Genomic DNA, 24,090 nt, shown 5'->3' on the forward strand with positions numbered 1-24,090 from the left:
GTTGATGTGATAACTGTCTTGTTGAGATCGACCGATTAATCGGAATGGCCAATTAATTGGGTCCGATTTAATTAGGGCCGATTTCAGGTTTACACAACAATCGGTAATCAGCATTTTTGGACACCGATCATAGCCGATTACATTGCACTCCATGAGGAGACTGCGTGGCAGGCTGACTACCTGTTATGCGAGTGCAGCAAGGAGCCAAGGTGCTAGCTAGCATTAAACATATCTTATAAAAAACAATCAATCTTAACACAATCACTAGTAAACTACACATGGTTGATGATATTACTAGTTTATCTAGCTTGTCCTGCGTTGCATATAATCGATGCGGTGCCTGTTAATTTATCATAATTTATCACCGTGAAAAAAGCACTGTCGTTGCACCAATGTGTACCTAAGCATAAACATCAACACCTTTCTTAAAATCAATACACAAGTATATATTTTTAAACCTGCATATTTAGTTAATATTGCCTGCTAACATGAATTTCTTTTAACTAGGGAAATTGTATCACTTCTCTTGTGTTCTGTGCAACAGAGTCAGGGTATATGCAGCAGTTTGGGCTGCCTGGCTCATTGCGAACTGGGAAGACTATTTCTTCCTAACAAAGACAGCCAACTTCGCCAAACGGGGGATGATTTATCGAAAGCGCATTTGCGAAAAAAGCATAATCGTTGCACGAATGTACCTAACCATAAACATCAATGCCTTTCTTAAAATCAATACACAGAAGTATATATTTTTAAACCTGCATATTTACTTAAAAGAAATTCATGTTAGCAGGCAATATTAAACTAGGGAAATTGTGTCACTTTTCTTGCGTTCATTACACGCAGAGTCAGGGTATATGCAACAGCTTGAGCTGCCTGGCTCATTACAAACTAATTTGCCAGAATTTTACGTAATTATGACATAACATTGAAGGTTGTGCAATGTAACAGCAATATTTAGACTTATGGATGCCACCCGTTAGATAAAATACGGAACGGTTCCGTATTTCACTGAAAGAATAAACGTTTTATTTTCGAAATTATAGTTTCCGGATTCAACCATATTAATGACCTAAGGCTCGTATTTCTGTGTGTTATTATGTTAAAATTAAGTCTATGATTTGATATTTGATAGAGCAGTCTGACTGAGCAGTGGTATGCAGTAGCAGGCTCGTAAGCATTCATTCAAACAGCACTTTTGTGCGTTTGCCAGCATTGCGCTGTTTATGACTTCAAGCCTATCAACTCCCGAGATTTGGCTGGTGTAACCGATGTGAAATGGCTAGCTAGTTAGCGGGGTGCGTTCTAATAGCGTTTCAAAAGTCACATTTGCTCTGAGACTTGGAGTAGTTGTTCCCCTTGCAGAGGGGCTTTTGTGGAGCGATGGGTAACGATGCTTCGAGGGTGGCTGTTGTCGATGTGTTACTGGTTCGAGCCCAGGTAGGGGCGAGGAGAGGGACGGAAGCTATACTGTTACACTGGCAATACTAAAGTGCCTATAAGAACATCCAATAGTCAAAGGTACATGAAATACAAATGGTATAGAGAGAAATAGTCCTATAATTCCTGGGAATATTGAAGACTCTTGTTAAAAGGAACCACCAGCTTTCATATGTTCTCATGTTCTGAGCAAGGAACTTAAACATTAGCTTTTTTATTTGGCACATATTGCACTTTTACTTTCTTCTCCAACACTTTGTTTTTGCATTCTTTAAACCAAATTGAACATGTTTCATTATTTATTTGAGGCTAAATTGATTTCATTGATGTATTATATTAAGTTAAAATAAGTGTTAATTCAGTATTGTTATTATTATAAATGAATTAAAATCTGCCGATTTAATCGGTATCGGCTTTTTTTGGTCCTCCAATTATCGGTATCGGCGTTGAAAAATCATAAATCGGTCAACCTCTACCGTCTTGTGAGTTGACAGAAATACTTTCCCCAAAACCTTCTCAATTAAATGTTAACTGCGCAGTAGGCTTACCTGGCAAAATTATATTATTTGTATCTATTTGAAAACTTTGCCATGAAATGAGCAGCAGCAGTACAGAATCATCGCTAGACTGGCACATTAGATCACATTGCACACTAGATGTGCAATTGAAGGTCCCGATGCGCAATTAAAGGGGAATTACACAAATCTACATTTGTTACTTTTTTTTCTGTACCTCCCCCCCAAAAATGGTCTTCTGATGTGATTTAAACATTGACATCGACTCGGAACATCCAATTTCGTTGTTTCTCTATGAACCATTGTCATTTTTAGTGTGAAATTAATTAAAAGCAGGAAAAATAAAACTAGGAACATAATTTTGGAAAATATTAAACAATTTGGGGAGAAAAAAACAGATTTTATAGGGCCCCTTTAGAGATTTTTTTATTAACCATTATTTTCCCAGGTATCTTGATGGAAAAACAGTGCATGTCTTTCTCTTTTACCCTAAGGACCTGGAGCTGAGGTGCGTTGCAGCGGAGAGGAGAAGAATGTGCCTTTTTTTTAAAGAAAAAACATCAGTAGCTCACAATGTTTCATTTTGGAGACCCCTGCCCTATTATCTCCCTCCCTCATTCATGACTATTCCTCCATGTGTAGCCTAACTGTAAACAGGTGATTTACACATCCTCAGTCTTCAGAAGGTTCACATGTACTGTTTAAATAGTTGTAGTCTGGGAGCATTTCCATGTAAAAGGACAAATGACCACCAACATTTGAAGTTCATAGGAGCATGTCAAATTGAGTGTCAAATGAAAGCTAAGTGTCTATATGTTTGAGAAATTAAGGCATATAAAACATTTGGAGTAAGTAAAGGCTTTGGTTTCTGGTCAAACAGATGGAAAAGGGGTCTTGTGACTTTCTGGTAGATGTTTTCTAAAAGAGAATGATATACATATCCATAATGATGAATTTCTGTATAGTACAGATCAGGGAACCGTGATGTTATTCTGTTACCGTTATTCTGTTACCGGATTCTGTCTCCTACTGTATTTGAATAACCAAAATACTGTATATATATTTTTTCAAACTCAATGTGTCATGCCACATCTTTGAATTGTAATTCAGAGCAGATTTTTAAGAGCTTTTGGAAAATGTGGTTGCATAAAAAACTGAGACATTTTACCGTAGTTCTGTTACCAAACTTTGCATCTGCACATTCTTCCAGTAAATGTGTATGTGAATTGTACATTATCTTCGTAATCCTTGTGCATAGAGTTGTATTGTTTACAACTAAACTGTGTGGTCATTCTCTCTCAGATTTTTACCACAATCATTTTGTCTCTCAACCTAGCCAAGTGGATTACGGAGCCAAACTGTGGGCTTGCAACTTCTGCTATCAGAGAAATCAGTTTCCACCTACCTATGCTGGGATATCAGAAGTGAACCAGCCAGCTGAGCTGCTGCCACAGTTCTCCACCATTGAATATGTTGTCCAGGTAATGTTTTTATTTGATCGATGCTGGATTCTCGAATTGTAATACAGTATTTTTTTTCCCCAAATCAAAATATTTTGATTTATCTCAATTTGATCCGTTTTATAATAGTTTTTAACAGCATTCAGATAAGATCTCATCTTTCCTACACGTATGTTATTTCATTTTCATCTAGTACATTAAAACAAGGCCTGTGTTGGACCTCTCATACATCTTGATAATGTTACTTGAAAACCATTTTGTCATTGTTTTTATTAGTCCACCTTAAAATTAGTTTGCTGTCCCCCTGGCCCCCACAGAAAATTAAACTATCAGTCATCTGTTGGATTCTAGCATCCTTTCACTGTTTTATGCAATAGGATAGTTGACCAGGTTCTCTCTCTTTACCCCACAGAGAGGTCCCCAGATGCCTCTGGTCTTCCTGTACGTGGTGGACACCTGCATGGAGGATGAAGACCTGCAGGCTCTGAAGGAGTCCTTACAGATGTCCCTGTCGCTGCTGCCTCCTACAGCCCTGGTTGGCCTCATCACCTTCGGACGCATGATCCAGGTCCACGAACTGGGCTGCGATGGCATCTCAAAGAGCTACGTCTTCAGGGGAACTAAAGACCTTAACGCCAAGCAGCTGCAGGAGATGCTGGGCTTGACCAAACCCACTGCTGCACAGGCAGGACGGGGACCACAAGCTCCACAGCCCCCCCTCTCCAACAGGTAAACCACGCTACAGTCTACAGCCTTGTTTTGACATTGTATACTGAACAAAAATATAAATGCACCATCTAAAGTGTTGGTCCCATGTTTCATGAGCTGAAATAAAAGATCCCAGGCATTTTTCAGACCACAAAAAAGTTCTTCTCTCACATTTTTTTACATCCCTGTTAGTGAGCATTTCTCCTTTGCAAAGATAATCCATCCACCTGACGGGAGTGGCATATCAAGAAGCTGATTAAACAGCATAATCATTACACAGGTGCACCTTGTGTAAAAGGCCACTCTAAAATGTGCAGTTATGTCAACCAACACAATGCCACAAATGTCTCATGTTTTGACGGAGCATGCAATTGGCATGCTGACTGCAGGAATGTCCACCAGAGCTGCTGCCAGATAATTTAATGTTAATATTTCTACCATAAGCCGCCTCCAACGCTGTTTTAGAGAATTTGGCAGTACGTCCAATCGGCCTCAACCTCAGACCATATGTAACCACGCCAGCCCAGGGACTCCACATCCGGCTTCTTCACCTGTGGGATCGTTTGAGACCAGCTACCTGGATAGCTGATGAAACTGAGGAGTATTTCTGTCTATAATAAATAAATAAAAACTCGTTCTGATTGGCTGGACCTGGCTCGCCAGTGGGTGGGCCTGGCTCCCAAGTGGGTGGGCCAATGACATCCCATGCCCACCCATGGCTGCACCCCTGCCCAGTCATGTGAAATCAATAGATGAAGGCCTAATTAATTCATTTTAACTGACTTATTTCCTTATATAAACTCAGTAAAATCGTTGAAATTGTTACATTTTGCATTTATATTTTTGTTCAGTATAGTACCTTTTTTATTGTGGTCTGTAGATTGGTTGAATTGACTGATTTTATTGATTTATTGAATGTATAAGAAAAATACACATACAGCCACACACCAATGCCATGGCAGTACATACAGTACCTGGCAAAAGTTTGGACACTCAGGGGTTTTTCTTTATTTTTACTATTTTCTACATTGTAAAATAATAGTGAAGACATCAAACCTATTAAATATGCGTCATCAAGGCAAAGGGTGGCTACTTTGAAGAATATATTTTGATTTGTTTAACACTTTTTTTGGTTACTATGTAATTCCATATGTGTTATTTCATTGTTTTCTACATTGTAGAAATAAAGAGACTCTGGAATGAGTTGGTGTGTCCAAACATTTGACTGGTACTGTACATTAAAATAATTTAGCATGACACAAAATTAGACTAATCTTAGGACTTATTTTCTTTTTCCTAGATTCCTCCAGCCTGTCCAGAAGATTGACATGAACCTGACAGACCTGCTTGGAGAGCTCCAGAGGGATCCCTGGCCTGTCACTCAGGGAAAACGGCCCCTCCGCTCGTTAGGGTCGGCCATGTCCATCGCTGTTGGCTTGCTGGAGGTTAGACCTAGACAGAAATATAAACTGCCTCAATGCAGTCCTGGGTTCAAATAGTATTTAAAATATTTAAAATACTTTGGTTTGATAGATTTTTCCTGACCTAACGGCACCAATACAATAGTTATCTGGCATCTCAGGCAGACTGAAGCAATTGTTTTCAAAGTGTTTGAAAGATTTTAAATAATATTAAAATCCAGGTCTGTTCATATTTGTCATTGGAATGGTACATATTTCAATGACACCATTTTCAATATTACCATTTTAGTCTGATCAGCCCCCGCACACTACTTCAAATTCATATTTCCCTGTGTTCCTCTGTATGAAGTAGGATTTGTAAGATGTATAAACCTATTATGCCGTGGGAATTGACCAGGATTACTAGCTTTAGTCTGTGTTTGGTTGCATTGTTTAGTCCGCTTCATAGAAATGTTTTGTAATAAAATGTCCCTTTTTTCCACCATCCAGTGCACCTTCCCGAACACTGGGGCACGCATCATGACCTTCATCGGTGGACCAGCCACTCAGGGTCCAGGCATGGTGGTAGGAGATGAGCTAAAGACCCCTATTCGCTCCTGGCACGACATTGAGAAGGACAACGCCAAGTTCATGAAAAAGGGGACCAAAGTAAGTTTTGGCTCAACCTTTGACGGTTCACTTTTCCTGTTATTTAGATGAGTTTACCATGATCTGAACTTTTTTTCAGGTCCGTTGCCACTGTCTGTGAATGATGAAGTTGTGTGTTACACCACATTAAAGTGAGACAATCAGTTAAATGGCTAGATGTGTTTTAGCATAAGTTAAACAGGTATTACCTTTTTCTGTATATTATATTATGGGATATTTCTGCCATGGAAATCCTTGGGCGGGCCTCCTAAGTGTTTTTTCAGCCACCTAAATGTTTTAATGTATTTTTATAATATTTGAGAACTAACAATCACCATAAAAGTTAGGTAGAATAGAAAATTCCCATTTCAGTTGTGGCAGATCAGAGGGTTTGGTCAAGACGTATACCAATATCAGACACAGACAGAGAAGGATCAAGGGTGTATATTTAAATAATAGATCAAAAAGAAAATGGGATGCCATCTCCATCTCCTGGCGGTATCCTGTCGGGCACAAAACTGAACTCTCTCTTCTTACCTCTGCAACTGTCAACCATACCACGGGAGTCCTTTCTTCCCCCATTCCTCCTGGCAGCTTTATGGGCCTTGCACAGCTGGTGAGCAATCTGCCCTTGATTACTCACCAGCTCCCAATCAGCCCCAATTAGTCCTGGCTGGAGAGCCCATCGAGACCTGGCATGTCCAGCAGATGGAGTCATCGCCTCATGATGTATACTCCATCTGTTACCAGGCCTCGATGAGTCTCCCCCTGTTGGCTGACCTGCTGTAGGCCACACAGTATAGATTTGATTATGTTTGAGCAAAATAACATAGCATTAGAATTGCAGGAAATTAGCTTTAAAACTGATTGCTATCTCAGCTCCATGGCAGAATATGTAGATTTGATGTAAAGTAGCTTTAAAACATTTTCTTTCAGATCCATGGCAAATGTGTAGAATTGCAGGAAATGTCCTTTACAGTTTTAAACATTTCTCTCAGCTCTATGAAGAAATGTGTAGAATTACTGGAATTTGACTTAATAATGCAAAAACATCTCTACACCACCAAGATGGGAGGCCTCTAAAATGTTCTCTGAAATTCAACCACGCCCAGTGAGCGTAGTGCCACGCCCTCTGCCACGCCCACCACCCCCTTTTTGATCCAGAAAACAACCTGATATTGGATCCTCTTTTTATCCTGTATGAAGTTAGGGTTTTACCCCTTTTCTTCATTTTCAGCATTACGAGGCATTGGCGAGCCGTGCCTCCATCAACGGCCACATCATAGACATCTATGCCTGTGCTCTGGACCAGACCGGACTGCTGGAGATGAAGTGTTGTTCCAATCACACCGGGTGAGGACACTCTGTCTGGTGAACACACAGGCTGAGTCCAAAATGGCTCCCTATATAGTTCACTACTTTTGACCAGGGCTTACAGGGCCCTGTCAAAAGTAGTGCGCTATATAGGGAATATAGTGCCATTTGATACGCTGAACACACACAAATATGTCAATAACACTGGCTCCTCCCATAGTAAGAGGAGAGTTTGTCCTCTGTTCTTCTTCTCAAATGCTCTCGTCTGATGCTTTGAGGAAGAGGAGGAGAGAGGAGAGGAGGCGGCGAAGAGAGACTTCTGAGATTCACCCTATGTATAGTTGAACTCCTATGAGTATATCTGTTTTGCAGAGGCTACATGGTGATGGCAGACTCTTTCAACACCTCACTATTCAAACAAACCTTCCAGAGGGTCTTTACCAAAGATGTGGCTGGAGCCTTCAAGATGGCCTTCGCTGGCACTCTGGAGATAAAGGTAGAGCCATTGCACAGACTGGCGGTGTCTGAAATGGTACCGTTTTACCTAATATAGTGTACTAGTAGTGCACTTTTGAGGAATAGGGTGTCATTTTAGAACACAGCCACTGTTCCAATATCTACGCATACTCAATACATTGCTTCTACGTAGTGTGGATATTGGAACAGAGCGACATGCTCTCTTGGATAGTTGATTCTATCCATAAAACTCTATGGGAAATATAGATTTCTTGACTTTGTAGTTTACCAAATAGAATTGTGCGCAAACTGCTAATATCTTCTAATATCATCTGTCCTTCTTCATTTCAGACGTCTCGAGAGATCAAGATTTCAGGAGCCATCGGGCCATGTGTGTCATTAAATGCCAAAGGGCCGTGTGTGTCTGAAAATGTGAGTCCATGTCAAATACATAGAACAGTGACCAAATACTCTACATCATCGATCAGCTGATATGCAGAACAGACATGTACTTTTGACCGGTCAACACTTTTGTAACTGTAGTTGTTAATCCAGAATATTGTGTGTCCTGAATCTCTGCCGAAGGAGATGTATCAACGTTGCTCTGTTTCTGGTCCCTTGTAGAACAATGTCGTTTTGATACTGATCCCTTCTGTTTGTTTCCTTAAAGGAAATTGGAACAGGGGGCACATCTCAATGGAAGATATGTGGTCTTGACCATAACACCACTCTGGCAGTGTACTTTGAGGTGGTCAATCAGGTATGCCTTCATATTACACACTCTGGATTGTGATCACTAAGCTACTTTTGGCAATAACTGCTATATTTTGTGTAATGTTACCATATTTTGTGTTAAAAGCTTTTTATTGGCAAGGTTTCTGAGTAGTCGTTTTTATATCACAGTAATCTGAGATTAGGTGATCCACAGAGCAATGTTCCACTTGTGCCAAAGACTCAGTGAATTTGATTGCACCACCATAGAGGGTGCTAGCTGTTCCATAATGATCTCTTCCACTGCTGTACTGGGCTGGTCAGAGGTACCGGATAGAGGTGCAACAGCATCACTATGCCACCAGACGGTATGCTCATATATTAAACCACTATGGCCTCTTTATGAAACATACAGTAGTATAAGATGGATCTATAAATGTAATTGAGATGATCACATTCATTTTAATCCAATACATCCAGTTATGATAAACTGAAAGATTACATTTCAATGATTTTAGATAGGCAGTGTTGCCATAGGTATATTTATTGAGGAAGAACACATTTGGACAGACAGTAATGTTTGTATATGTACAGTTTAGTACAGTTTGCAATCTAGTTCAAACATTGTAGTTCAACATTGTAGTTCAAACAGACAATGGTCCAATGTCCCTGATTGACTGTACAATGTGCATTGTAAGCTAACCTTTTTAGTTAGAAACAGAACAGATAAGATCGCTGGTATGGCAGTCTTCGTGTATAGATCCACTTAAGACACAAGTGTCACAATCCCATTGGTCATACTAGAGACTGTCAGTCTGTTGCATCCTGTCACCACAATGATCCTTCATATGGTCCTTCTCTGGTGTTTAGTCCCAACCTGTATTGTATTTCATTTCATTCATTCATTTTGTTCACTCAGTAACAATTGCCACTTTTTTTTCAGGGAGTCCCGGGATTCATAAAATTAAGTCTGTAGTTGGTCTGTATTTTAGTCTGTAGTCAGGCTAGTTTTTCAGATGGCTCCACAGTGACAGAGTCTTGTCCTAGTGTAGTGTCCATAGTGTCTTTACCATCCTCCATAGTCACCTTTGACATGAATTTGGCCTCTGGTGACCCTGTTTTGGAGTTGGCTTCTGACAAGAGTGATGGGTTGGAGATGTTGTGATGGTGGCGATCTTGGCTCACTATCTCAAGTTGGATGGCGGTGCTCTGTGGGCAGGAGTTCTTCAGAGGGCGCTGGAACAGCCGTCGTATTTTATTCAGGCTTTTCCGCAGAGCCGCTCTGTAGCGCCTGAGAGGGAGAGGGAGGGAGAAAGAGATGGGAGGGGGAGTGAGTGAGTGAGATTGAATTTAGAGAGAGAGGGGTAGAGAAAATAACCAACAATGCAGTGTAGCCAGCCGCTCGGCCTCATCGGCTCTACAGCTCTGCTCCAACACTGAGAAGCTCATTTCATAATCTCAAGTGCTCAGCTTTTCCCCCTCATAACAGTCGTCATTTAGAAATGTTCTGGAGCTAGCAGTTTCTATGGAGATTTAAATAGAAAGACTATTTTTTTGGATAGTTTTGTGTGTGTGTGTATGTATGTGTATATATGTATATATATATATGTGTGTGTATGTATGTATGTATGTATGTATGTATGTATGTATGTATGTACAGTGCCTTGCGAAAGTATTCGGCCCCCTTGAACTTTGCGACCTTTTGCCAAACATAAAGATATAAAACTGTATTTTTTTGTGAAGAATCAACAACAAGTGGGACACAATCATGAAGTGGAACGACATTTATTGGATATTTCAAACTTTTTTAACAAATCAAAAACTGAAAAATTGGGCGTGCAAAATTATTCAGCCCCCTTAAGTTAATACTTTGTAGCGCCACCTTTTGCTGCGATTACAGCTGTAAGTCGCTTGGGGTATGTCTCTATCAGTTTTGCACATCGAGAGACTGAAATTTTTTCCCATTCCTCCTTGCAAAACAGCTCGAGCTCAGTGAGGTTGGATGGAGAGCATTTGTGAACAGCAGTTTTCAGTTCTTTCCACAGATTCTTGATTGGATTCAGGTCTGGACTTTGACTTGGCCATTCTAACACCTGGATATGTTTATTTTTGAACCATTCCATTGTAGATTTTGCTTTATGTTTTGGATCATTGTCTTGTTGGAAGACAAATCTCCGTCCCAGTCTCAGGTCTTTTGCAGACTCCATCAGGTTTTCTTCCAGAATGGTCCTGTATTTGGCTCCATCCATCTTCCCATCAATTTTAACCATCTTCCCTGTCCCTGCTGAAGAAAAGCAGGCCCAAACCATGATGCTGCCACCACCATGTTTGACAGTGGGGATGGTGTGTTCAGGGTGATGAGCTGTGTTGCTTTTACGCCAAACATAACGTTTTGCATTGTTGCCAAAAAGTTCAATTTTGGTTTCATCTGACCAGAGCACCTTCTTCCACATGTTTGGTGTGTCTCCCAGGTGGCTTGTGGCAAACTTTAAACAACACTTTTTATGAATATCTTTAAGAAATGGCTTTCTTCTTGCCACTCTTCCATAAAGGCCAGATTTGTGCAATATACGACTGATTGTTGTCCTATGGACAGAGTCTCCCACCTCAGCTGTAGATCTCTGCAGTTCATCCAGAGTGATCATGGGCCTCTTGGCTGCATCTCTGATCAGTCTTCTCCTTGTATGAGCTGAAAGTTTAGAGGGACGGCCAGGTCTTGGTAGATTTGCAGTGGTCTGATACTCCTTCCATTTCAATATTATCGCTTGCACAGTGCTCCTTGGGATGTTTAAAGCTTGGGAAATCTTTTTGTATCCAAATCCGGCTTTAAACTTCTTCACAACAGTATCTCGGACCTGCCTGGTGTGTTCCTTGTTCTTCATGATGCTCTCTGCGCTTTTAACGGACCTCTGAGACTATCACAGTGCAGGTGCATTTATATGGAGACTTGATTACACACAGGTGGATTGTATTTATCATCATTAGTCATTTAGGTCAACATTTGATCATTCAGAGATCCTCACTGAACTTCTGGAGAGAGTTTGCTGCACTGAAAGTAAAGGGGCTGAATAATTTTGCACGCCCAATTTTTCAGTTTTTGATTTGTTAAAAAAGTTAGAAATATCCAATAAATGTCGTTCCACTCCATGATTTTGTCCCACTTGTTGTTGATTCTTCACAAAAAAATACAGTTTTATATCTTTATGTTTGAAGCCTGAAATGTGGCAAAAGGTCGCAAAGTTCAAGGGGGCCGAATACTATATATATGTGTATATATATATATATATGTATGTATATATATGTATATATATGTACACACACACACACACACACAAAACTATCCAAAAAAAGTATTTCTAAATCTCCATAGAAACTGCCCCTCTCAACGTGATTGACTGAGGTTAGAGGAATAGAAACCCATGGATTTGGAGATGAAAATGAGGAGGGTATCAAGTTGATTTTGATTGGAAGTGTTTCCGTGCTTTGGACCAAATGTTACCACCTCCCAATACTAAAATATGGAAGAGATACAACAAAGAGCTTTGCGATCTAAACTAGCAGTGGTCACACCAAATGTTCTTATTTCATCAACACGGTTAAGTACAAGCATATTAAGTGTTGTAGAGAACAATCTGATGATTTATTTTATGTGATTCATAATGACATCGGCTAAAGAAAGCCTCATTTAGTAGCACCCTCTTGAATTGACCTGTATTTCACTACATTCTAGAGCGTGAGTGAACGCCCTACAACATGTTTGGAACATCAAATCACAATAAAGTCGCAGTATCGAATCGCAATACATATTGTATTGGCACCTAAATATCTTGATATTATTGTGAGGTCCCAGCCCTATTGCTTATCCCTTACGTCTGAATCAAGATCATTTCTCAATTCCCTCTGATTTTGGTTTCATGTGGCCATTGATGGACAACAAGGATATTGAGTGGCTTTATATTGAGGTATAACATCTTCATAAGATTGAGCCTTATTCTTCCTGAGACGCAGCATTGAAATGACTTTATATTGTCTGAGTGACTGTTTGTTTGGGGCTATTAAGGGGAAGTTGAAAGGGGATACCTAGTCAGTTGGACAACTGAATGCATTCAATTGAAATGTTTCTTCCGCATTTAACCCAACCCCTCTGAATCAGAGAGGTGCAAGGGGCTGCCTCAATCGACGTCCAGCGAGCAGTTGTTGGCTATTGCTTACGTCTGCGTCATGGAGTTGATCCATGGGTTGAGAGCGGAGGTGAGGAGGATGAGCCAGGTAGCCACGGCTGAGGCTGCTGCTGGCGGATCATGGCCACTGAACGTCTCATAGAAACAGGTGGTGATGTAAGGCAGCCAGCACACTAGCAGGCACACTTACAAGGGAGAGAATTAAGACAGGAGATTATCAGAGTAATTACGTTAGAAAAGTATATTTATGGAGAAATGCAGACAGGCAGTTATTTGACTAATTACGGGAACGTTATAAGAATTCTATTTGGTATATTTATGGAATCTCGCAAATATATAACAATGAGCCTTATTGTTATGTGTGTAATGTTATTGTAGCACATTAATATGAACAAATTCAAGAAGACTGAATTTCACCATCTATAAATGTAGCCAACAGAAAAATGTGAATAACAGCCACTGATGGACCTTGACATTTTGTTCCTTACATAAAACGCTTTTATTATGTGTCTGTGCTCAGAGTACATCAAAGGGTTATAATCAAAGGCTTATGCCTGGCTTTGTTGGAAATAAATGGCATCAACAAATCAATAGCTTCACTGTACTATTCACAAGGTTAAGTACCAATGAGACTCACCCACAGTTGCCACCATCACTAAGGAGCTCCTGAAGTAGTTATTAGCAGGGACATAAAAACAGTGCTGGTCATTGCAAACAAATGTCCCTCGCCGCACCTGTTTCCTCACAATATACACAATGTACGCATACATGGAGCACATGATGAGTATGGGTGCTATGATCCCGACCACGATGAAGAGCAGACTGAAGCCCCTGTAGTCTGGCTGGAAGCTGGGGGCACACAGGAACCTGGTGCTGCTGTAGCTGTAGCGGCCGAAGCCCAGCAGTGGCAAGGCTGCGTTGATCAGGCCGTAGAGCCACACCAGGACCAGCACCACCCTGGTCCTCCTGGACGTGCAGATGGTGCTGTAGCTCAGGGCGAAACAGATCTCTGTAAACTTGTCAATGGTGGCCCAGGTCAGGGAGTGGATGGAGGCCAGCTGAAGAAGCAGGTAGAGGAAGGCGCTGCCCTGGCAGAGGGGCCCGTCGCTGGGGTAGCCCTGCGTTCTGAACAGGCTGTTGTGGACTCCGAAGGGAATGATGGAGAGACCCAGGGCAAGGTCACTCAGGCAGAAGCTCAGGGTCAGGGCCCAGGTTTCGGTGCGGAGCTCCTTGTTAAGAAGAACCACCAGTAATAAAACCACATTACCACACACAGAGAACAGACTGGAGACCACCATCAGAGCTGCATAGACCTGGGCTACCGGCATCCTCACGGCCTCCCTGGGTTGGCTGGCTGCTAACTCTCCTCTCGCCTGGTTCAGTCCATGAGCACTGACTGGCTGACTTGACTGACTTGCCTGGCTGACTGACTGGTGGACAGAGTCTGACGTGTAAAGTCACGTTATCCTGTGTGTGTCGATCCTCTGGGGCTCCAGGGAACCGGTTGCTGTTGTGATGTGTCAGTCTCCTGCTGTTCTCCAAGTCATCAAGCTATCCTCCTATTCTCTGGCCTGTGGAGTTCAGTACAAGGGCTTAGCTTGTTCCTTACTATACACTATCTATTAGAGTGTGGAAGGGAAAGAAAAACAGACCAGAACAACTTACTTTCAAGCACTAGATTTTTGAGGAGTGAGAGAGGGAGAGAGATGCTCTCTGTGTAAACAGAAGCTTGAGATCCAATATCCTCTCCTCCACTCTAATGGCTGCAGCACAGTTAATGAGCCATTTGGCTCTGGAGTGTTTTGGGGGTTATTGGTAAGGAGCTTGCCTCTAATTCGATCTAAGCTCCCAATCATGAATTATTAATGAATTATTATGAATTATTAAGCCCCCTCATATCACCCAATTATTTCAGTTGTTCTGAAAGTTGTCCAGAAGGCAGTAGCAGTTATGTGTGTTTGTACAGGGAAAACCATTTGAATAAAACTCACAGGCACCACCCACTTATATTAGCCTAGTTAGATGGGTCATTTACATTTATCATATTTTGGCGTTGTTTTATAACATGTGCATGTGTACATTTATAATCAGATAACTTGTTCTCAATTGTTTTCGAATGATCCTACCAACCGTTCTTGTCTCCTCTACACAGCATAATGCACCTATACCCCAGGGGGGCCGAGGCGCGGTCCAGTACGTCACCCAGTACCAACACTCCAGTGGACAGAAACGCATCCGAGTCACCACCACGGCCAGAAAGTAAATACACACACACACATGCACACACACACACACACACACACACACACACACACACAGATTGCGTATTTAACTCACTTCAAAACATAAAACTTATAAAAACACACAAACATATGAATCTGGATTTGATTCTTCATTCACATCTTCTTTTCAAAGTAACTACAGACTTTAAGGTTTATCTACCACTTTTTATTCCACTATGGAACTGCATCTGCAAATGCATCTTGTTTCCATAGCAACGCGGTAGGGAAGAGGGCAAAGTGTGTTTGTTGTCTTGTGATCAGAGGAGGAGATTATCTTGGTTGTTACTGTTAAATGTGTATTTATGTAGATACTAACTGAGCTGTGATGTAACTCTCAGTATGGCGTTTGATCAATGTTGACATTCATGTTAGTTATTGTATTTTATTGTATTTTACCTTATGAGATCTGTGTTTATACAATGCTCAACATGTGACAGGGCAGTGGCAAGTGGAAATTTGTATAAATAAGCAGAGTTCCAGACTGTTTTTAAAACATCAGTTCAATTTACTCATGGACTTACTCATTTAAAGGGCTTATTATGCTTAAAGGCTTTTCAATGTCAAAGCAACCTGAACAAAACATCTGACATCATATCCCTTATTATTTTATTTATTTATTTGTATTATATATTTGTTTTACCTCCTTTTTCTCCCCAATTTCATGGTATCCAATTGTTACTAGTTACTGTCTTGTCTCATCGCTACAAATCCCGTACGGGCTTGGGAGAGACGAAGGTCGGGAGCCATGTGTCCTCCGATACACAACCCAACCAAGCCGCACTGCTTCTTAACACAGCGCGCATCCAACCCGGAAGCCATCCGCACCATTGTGTCGGAGGAAACACCATACACCTAGCGATCTGGTCAGCGCGCACTGCGCCCATCCCGCCACAGGAGTCGCTAGTGCGCAATGAGACAAGGATATCCCTACCGGCCTAACCCGGACGACGCTAGGCCAATTGTGCGTCGCCCCATGGACCTTCCGGTCACGGCCACCTGCGACAGAGCCTGGGCTCAAACCCAGAGTCACTGGTGGCACAGCTAGCACTGCAATGCAGTGACTTAGACCACTGCGCCACCCGGGAGGCCTTCATATCCCTTATTTACCTCATGTAACCATACTAACTATAGTAGAGATTCGTGTTGGTAGTATCACTTATAAAGGAGAACCTTACAACTGAAATAAACAAAAGTGTTTACGTCAAATGATATGCAATGCTTATGTAGGTTGTTTCTCTCTCTGTCTCTGCCTCTCTCAGCTGGGCAGATGCAGGGACCCAGATCCAGAGCATTGCAGCATCATTTGACCAGGAGGCCTCAGCCATCCTGATGGCCAGACTGGCTGTGTATCGCGCTGAGACGGAGGAGGGTCCCGACGTGCTACGCTGGCTGGATAGACAGCTCATCCGACTGGTAAGACAGTATTCTCACTACTATTCTTAGTGTCTGCATCCCAAATGACACCCCATTCCCTTTATAGTGCACCACTTTTGGCCATAGCCTTATATCTAAGACAGAGCAACACATGACATGGAAGATTGGCAGGGGTCAAGGCAGAGGGCTGCTTTATTTTCCCCTCCACAGAGCCTTCATAAATGGACCAGGTTTTAAAAAAAATGGAGATGTTGAAATGTAACAATATCATTATTTCCTACTGCAACCAGTGAAAGTAGCTATTTCCAGGCTATCAGGCATGCTCAAGTAGTGTGATGAAGTGTGAAGTCGCATTTTATTTTTAAGTGTAGACTCTGGAAGGACTTTCTGGTAGGTCTCCTGTTTCATTGCCTTTTTCTCTCTCCTTTCCAGTGTCAGAAGTTTGGAGATTATCATAAGGATGATCCCAACTCCTTCCGCTTCTCAGAAACCTTTTCTCTCTATCCCCAGGTAAGTGATCATGTGCTGGATGACTGATATGCTCTTTAGTAGAACAACACAGTTATAGCTAGTACACAGATGTGTTATAAATAGCTTAACGGTAAAAATATATTTTTTAAAGTAATGTTTCAGTCTTTGTATAAAAATGATTTTAAAATGCACATTATAGCTTTGGCAGCATGATGGAATGCATTTTAAAACCTGCTTCTCCTGCGTCCCTCAGTTTATGTTCCATCTGAGAAGGTCTCCCTTTCTGCAAGTGTTCAACAACAGTCCAGATGAGAGCTCGTACTACAGACACCAGTTCATGCGTCAGGACCTGACCCAGTCTCTCATCATGATACAACCCATTCTCTATGCCTACTCCTTCAACGGGCCCCCAGAGGTAAGACCGACACACACAGACACAGACATGCACAAGCAGACACACACACAGACACTCACACACGTATTTTTCCACTGAAAAATGTGCTTTACTTCTTCTTTCTAAACGTAAATCATGGATGCCTTATGAAGACCTCAATCTCTCTGACTCTCCCACCTCCCTCCCACTCACATTCTGCAAGCCTAGCTGTGTTGCTCAGGTCAACAGAGAGAGAGTGCACAGATACCCCGGTCCTTTTATAACAGATTACCTTGTGGTTAATTAGTGTAGTGTGTGTGAGTACAGTAATGTGTTCCAGACAAGTGGTTTTTTTCAGTGCAGATATCAACAGTGTGATTTTTAACACCTTACAGACAGACAGCGTAGTACACACCTCTCTGAAAAGGGTAAGTTATTTAACAGTGGTTGCGTCATAAATGGCTCCTTATTCCCTACATAGTGCACTACGGGGTTCTAGTCAAAAATAGTGCAATGATTGAATAACATGTATGTGTGAATTTATTTTGCAACGCGAGCGGTGTGGTCAGCATGTTAGTCTTAGTCATTCAGGTGTTCCTTTTTTTTTTTTTTTGATTAGCAGAGACCTAGGCTACCTTTCAAATGACACCCTATTCCCTATATAGTGCACTAGTTTTGACCTTAGTCCACTATATAGGGGATAGGGTGCCATTTGGGATGCGGATGTAATGTTTCCACTGGCTCTGACTTTATATTCTGTCTACTCCTGCCTGTTGAACATTGAAAGAGTAATCTTCTTATCTCCGTGCTCCTTGTCAAACAGATGGCATCACGTATAAACAGAACCACTCTATCTGCGCTGTTTGTGTCCTTTAAAACGCCAACACACTATACAAGATATAGTACTTTTGTACCTGAGATGGGAGTTGGTGTGTTGTGACATTTGTTTTGGAAAACGCCGATATTGTGACATTGCTATCGGTGTCTGGGATTAACCCCCCCATACCTCAACCAACCTGGTTTAGTCATTAAACAGTATTATTGATTGGAGCTGCATTAGAAGGATGACATTTCATTTAGAGGGCAGTGGTTTAAGATGGTGTCATGTTTCTCTCCTCGTAGCCTGTGTTCAGTATCCTGCTATTAGTATTGTTTACATGTGGTTTAAATGTAGAACTTTTCCTTCTCCTAGCCTGTGTTGCTGGACAGTAGCAGTATCCTTCCTGATCGCATCCTTCTCATGGACACCTTCTTCCAGATCCTCATCTACCATGGCGAGGTATGTTCATCAGTCATCCAATCATAATCAACATACCTATTAACAGACTACATCAAATATGATATCTGTTTGGGCTTCTTGCGGTCAATTTGCAGTCTACAAGTTATTTTGTATTATGTTCCAGCCCCTCACCATCCACTCAAGAAAAAATCGGCACGCGGCTGTATCAAGTTGATGATCCCTGTTCTATCGTACACTAGACTGATTTCATTTCAGGTTGCAGCCAGATACTATTGTCCTTATTTGACATTTGTGAATAGATGAGGGAGCAGTGGGGACTGTAATGCCAGTGTTGCAGTAGTGCAGGGATCATCAACTAGATTCAGCCGCAGTGGATTGTCAGGTTGCCCGAATATAATTACACATAATTTGTAGACTGCAAATTTGACTGCAATATTTGACTAAAACATAATCATTTCAATCCTTGCTTACATTTGTATATCTCTCTATTATGCATCAGCATACTTTGGGACAGATTTCCACAATTAAAAATCACTTGATTTGCTGGTGTTTTTACAGTCTTTTATGCCCCCCCAATAAAAAATATATATGTATATATACAGTACCGGTCATAAGTTTGGACACACCTACTCATTCAAGGTTTTTTCTTTATTTTTACTATTTTCTACATTATAGAATAGAAGTAAAGACATCAAAACTATGAAATAACACATGAAATCATGTAGTAACCAAAACAGTTTTAAACAAATCAAAATATATTTGAGATTCTTCACAGTAGCCACCCTTTACCATGATGACAGCTTTGTACACTCTTGGCATTCTCTCAACCAGCTTCATGAGGAATGCTTTTCCAAAGGTCTTGAAGGAGTTCCCACATATGCTGATCACTTGTTCGCTGCTTGTCTGTCACTCTGCGGTTAAACTCATCGCAAACCATGTCAATTGGGTTGAAGTCAGGGGATTGTCGAGGCCAGGTCATCTGATGCAGCACTCCATCACTCTCCTTCTTGGTCAACTAGCCCTTGCACAGCCTGGAGATGTGTTGGGACATTGACCTGTTGAAAAACATATGTAAATGTAAAAAATTAACACCATTACAAATGTAGACATAAAAGACAGAAAAGCATATCCCCCCCCCCCCTCTGGGATATGTGGGACGGTAGCGTCCTACCTCGCCAACAGGCAGTGAAAGTGCAGGGCGCCAAATTCAAAACAACAGAAGTCCCATAATTAAAATTCCTCAAACATACAAGTATTTTACACCATTTTAAAGATAAACTTGTTGTAATCCAACCACCGTGTCCGATTTCAAATAGGCTTCACAGCGAAAGCACACCAAACAATTATGGTATGTCAGCACCTAGTCACAGAAAACCATACAGCCATTTTCCAGCCAAGGAGAGGGCTCACAAAAATCAGAAATAGCGATTAAATTAATCACTAACCTTTGATCTTCATCAGGTGACACTCATGGGACTTCATGTTACACAATACATGTATGTTTTGTTCGATAAAGTTCATATTTATATCAAAAAATCTCACTTTACATTGGCGCATTATGTTCAGTAGTTCCAAAACATCCGGTGATTTTGCAGAGAGCCACATCAATTTACAGAAATAATCATAATAAATATTGATAAAAGATACAACTGTTATGCATGGAATTTTAGATCCACTTCTCCTTAATGCAACCGCTGTGTCAGATTTAAAATAAACTTTATGGAAAAAGCACACCATGCAATAATCTGAGTACAGCGCTCAGACACAAAAACAAGCCATACAGATACCCGCCATGTTGTGGAGTCAACAGAAGTCAGAAATAGCATTATAAATATTAACTTACCTTTGATGATCTTCATCAGATTGCACTCCCAGGAATCCCAGTTCCACAATAAATGTTTGTTTTGTTCGATAAAGTCCATCATTTATGTCCAAATACCTCCTTTTTGTTCGCACGTTTAGCCCACTAATCCAAATTCATGAGGCGCGAGTACTAGGTCCAGACGAAAAGTCAAAAAGTTCCGTTACAGTTCGTAGAAACATGTCAAACGAATTATAGAAGCAATCTTTAGGATGTTTTTAACATAAATCTTCAATAATGTTCCAACCGGAGAATTCCTTTGTCTTTAGAAATGAAAAGGAACGCAGCTAACTCTCACGGGAGTGCGCGAGACTGAGCTCATGGCACTCTGCCAGACACCTGGTTGAAACAGCTCTCATTCCCTCCTCCTTCATAGTAGAAGCCTCAAACAAGGTTCTAAAGACTGTTGACATCTAGTGGAAGCCTTAGGAAGTGCAATATGACCCCATAGACACTATATTCAATAGGCAATTACTTGAAAAACTACAAACCTCAGATTTCCCACTTCCCGGTTGGATTTTTTCTCAGGTTCTTGCATTCCATGTGAGTTCTGTTATACTCACAGACATCAGTCAAACAATTTTAGAAACTTCAGTGTTTTCTAACCAAATCTACTAATTATATGCATATTCTAGCTTATAGGCCTGAGTAGCAGGCAGTTTACTCTGGGCACCTTTTTATCCAAGCTACTCAATACTGCCCCCCAGTCCCAAAGAAGTTAATGTGTACATTAGGGGAATGATAATCTCATTCTCTGCACAAGTTCAATCTGATTTAAAACATTTAAATATAAGAAAAATAAATTACTATTTTAGAAAAAGCCCATAAAAATATCTTGAACTTAAGCAGGAATATGATATTTTACTTTGAAGAGAGCCAACAACTACAGGTGAAACTCAAATAAAGCATACTACTTAATGGGAAATAAACCTGGTAAACATCTCGAAGCCCTCACAAACGGATATATGCCAATCCAGTTATAATTTAAAAAGATAAAGATACAAATGTTAATTAGAAACAACATAATTCAAAGCTTCTATGAAAATCTATATAAATCGGAATTAAACTAAAATTGGACTGATCCTACACCCTTCTTAAGGCGTCTGCATGCTTCCCAGCCAAAAGAGGTTGGGAAGAGTTTGTGCATATATTATGACAATGTTTAGTGGCGTTTTTGTTTGTTTTGGACTTCGTTTTTTTTCGGTTGTTCAGGCACACAAGCTGAAATCGGTAGCTGAAGCTTCTTTGGTGATTGGTCAACAGTAGGGATTCTTCAATAAAGTCTTTGTTGTTATTCCACAAGAGACAACTTGTTTTCATGGGAATTTTTTCATTAATTAGATGTAAAATTGTGCGACTAAGATCTCTTCGGCAAAAACGTCAAAATCAATGACAACTCAATAAATCTATCTTATTATTCATTTGGACTATTTTTGGAAGTGTATACTGGCTACAGTCTCTCTAAATGGACAAACAGTACTATTGTCACTTTTCTAGTTTTTTCAAGCTAAATGTATTTTAAGGGACCATGCGAGCACACTAGTTCGGTTCGCCTAGCTGACTTGGCTTCCCCATAATTGTATTTAACATTTTGGGATAAAGTAGCCCCCCCTATTTACAGAAATGACAACATGCGTCATTCAATTCAGTGCTTCCTAGTTCCATGTATCGAACAGTTATTTCAGTTATATTAAAACCAGGAGCATCTGGAGTGTCTCCTGCTGATTACAGACCCATAAGTTTTAATAAAATGTGAAAATAAAATAATTACAAAGCTCATCAGCAATAGAATGGCAGAATTCTTACCAGACTTGATACATATCAATCAAACAGTGTTTTTAAAAACTAGACACTTAAACTGAAACATGTTCATGTATTTCTTTCTAATACAATACGCTAAAAAACAAGATATACACTGAGTGTACAAAATATTAAGAACACCTTCCTAATATTGAGTTACACCCCGTTTTTTGTTCAGAACAGCCTTAGTTATTTGGGGCATGGACTCCACAAGATGTCAAAAGCCTTCCACGGGAATTTTTCCCACAGTTGTGTCAAGTTGGCTGGATGTCCTTTGGGTGGTGGACCATTCTTGATACACACAGGAAACCTAGCAGTCTTGTAGTTCTTGACACACTCAAATTGGTGTGCCTGGCACCTACTACCATACCCCGTTCAAAGGCACTTAAATATTTTGTCTTGCGCATTCACCCTCTGAATGGCACACATACACAATCTGTGTCTCAATTATCTCAAGGCTTACAAATCCTTCTTTAACCTGTCTCCTCCCGTTCATCTACACCAGTGGTCACCAACCTTTTCTGAGTCAAGCTCACTTACTCCGTAAAAATGCAAGCCAAGATCTACCGCTCAGATTTTCTTTTACATTACTTAAAAAACATAAGCCTATTATGCAACATGAACCTATTACAACCAGTTCTGTAGCAATGAGGTTTGTGCAGTAGGCTATAGGCCCAATACATTAAAACTGCATATTGGCTACACTTGAATTGCCCTGCCATTGTTCTTCTCATAACATTTGGAAATTATATTTTCCAAATTTTAGCTATATGATCACACTGGTAATATATAATTTGTTTTATTACTTGTGAGGCTGCTGATCACCCGACTCACCGTCCCTCCTCTCTCCACTGAGAAAAAGAGACAAGTTTTGCCATCAGTTGGAAGACTAAGTCGCATTGCATTATTTCTGCCTCATGCAGCAATTCATGTTACTTCTATGACCAGAGAAAGTAATGTATTCCTTGATACAAAAAAAAAACAAGCCGCAAATAATAACAATGCGGGCTTATCGAAACGCAATAAAAGAGCTATACTCTTTTATTGCAGCTGAAGTGCTGGTTGTAGCGTGAGTGGAAGTATAGAGAACACGCATTTAACCTTTTGCATGTAGGGGGCAGTGTTTTCGTTTTTGGCTAAAAAACGTACAATTTGAAACTGCCTATTTCAGATTAGTTTCCAAAACTGTCAAAATATTGTCTTTGAGTATAACAGAACTGATATTGCAGGCAAAAACCTGAGGAAAATCCAATCAGGAAGTGCCTCTTATTTTGAAACCTCTCTGTTCCTATGCATGCCTATCCTCCATTTAAAGGGATATCAACCAGATTCATTTTTCTATGGCTTCCCTAAGGTGTCAACAGTCTTTAGACATAGTTTCAGGCTTTTATTTTGAAAAATGAGTGAGAAAGATCACATTGCGTAAGTGGATAGGTGGGGGCTCTCAGAGTGAGTTTTGCATAACAGAGTAAAGTGGCCATTGTTTCTCCCGGTCCTATTGAAAAACCTACACTCACGGTTGATATATTATCGAATATATATTTTAAAAACAACCTGAGGATTGATTATAAAAAAACATTTGACATGTTTTGACAGAACAAACAGAGGTATTTGGATATAAAAATAATCTTTATGGAACAAAAGGAACATTTGTTGTGTAACTGGGAGTCTTGTGAGTGAAAACATCCGAAGATCATCAAAGGTAAACGATTAATTTGATTGCTTTTCTGATTTCCGTTACCTAGCTACTTAATGCTTAGTGTACATAATGTTTTGCCGTACTATCGATAAACTTACACAAACACTTGAATTGCTTTCGCTGTAAAGCATAATTTCAAAATCTGAGATGACAGGTGGAT

At 40.6% G+C, this 24,090-nt stretch overlaps 2 protein-coding genes across 2 annotated transcripts in view; one reads left to right on the forward strand and one right to left on the reverse strand.

Moving 5' to 3' along the window:
• LOC110505784 (protein transport protein Sec23A) overlaps positions 1–24,090 on the forward strand; it is a 39,772-nt gene that overhangs the window by 7,149 nt on the left and 8,533 nt on the right. Inside the window, exons 3-15 of the mRNA XM_021585220.3 lie at positions 3,289–3,433; positions 3,825–4,141; positions 5,421–5,565; positions 6,031–6,189; positions 7,406–7,521; positions 7,855–7,978; positions 8,290–8,370; positions 8,609–8,698; positions 14,983–15,089; positions 16,372–16,525; positions 16,919–16,996; positions 17,211–17,372; positions 18,523–18,609. Coding sequence (XP_021440895.1) covers positions 3,289–3,433; positions 3,825–4,141; positions 5,421–5,565; positions 6,031–6,189; positions 7,406–7,521; positions 7,855–7,978; positions 8,290–8,370; positions 8,609–8,698; positions 14,983–15,089; positions 16,372–16,525; positions 16,919–16,996; positions 17,211–17,372; positions 18,523–18,609 — 1,765 coding nt within the window. The remainder of the gene's footprint in view (positions 1–3,288; positions 3,434–3,824; positions 4,142–5,420; positions 5,566–6,030; positions 6,190–7,405; positions 7,522–7,854; positions 7,979–8,289; positions 8,371–8,608; positions 8,699–14,982; positions 15,090–16,371; positions 16,526–16,918; positions 16,997–17,210; positions 17,373–18,522; positions 18,610–24,090) is intronic.
• Positions 12,858–14,827, reverse strand: LOC149972134 (histamine H2 receptor-like). Its single transcript, XM_090221124.1, has 2 exons — positions 13,468–14,827; positions 12,858–13,015 (listed from the first exon to the last, which is right to left on the reverse strand). The coding sequence occupies exons 1-2, from the start codon at positions 14,156–14,158 to the stop codon at positions 12,858–12,860; spliced, it is 849 nt and encodes a 282-aa protein (XP_090077250.1). The 5' UTR covers positions 14,159–14,827.

This window comes from Oncorhynchus mykiss, chromosome 25, assembly GCF_057628025.1.
Source record: "Oncorhynchus mykiss isolate SJ-2025 chromosome 25, ASM5762802v1, whole genome shotgun sequence".
Lineage (NCBI taxonomy): Eukaryota > Metazoa > Chordata > Actinopteri > Salmoniformes > Salmonidae > Oncorhynchus > Oncorhynchus mykiss.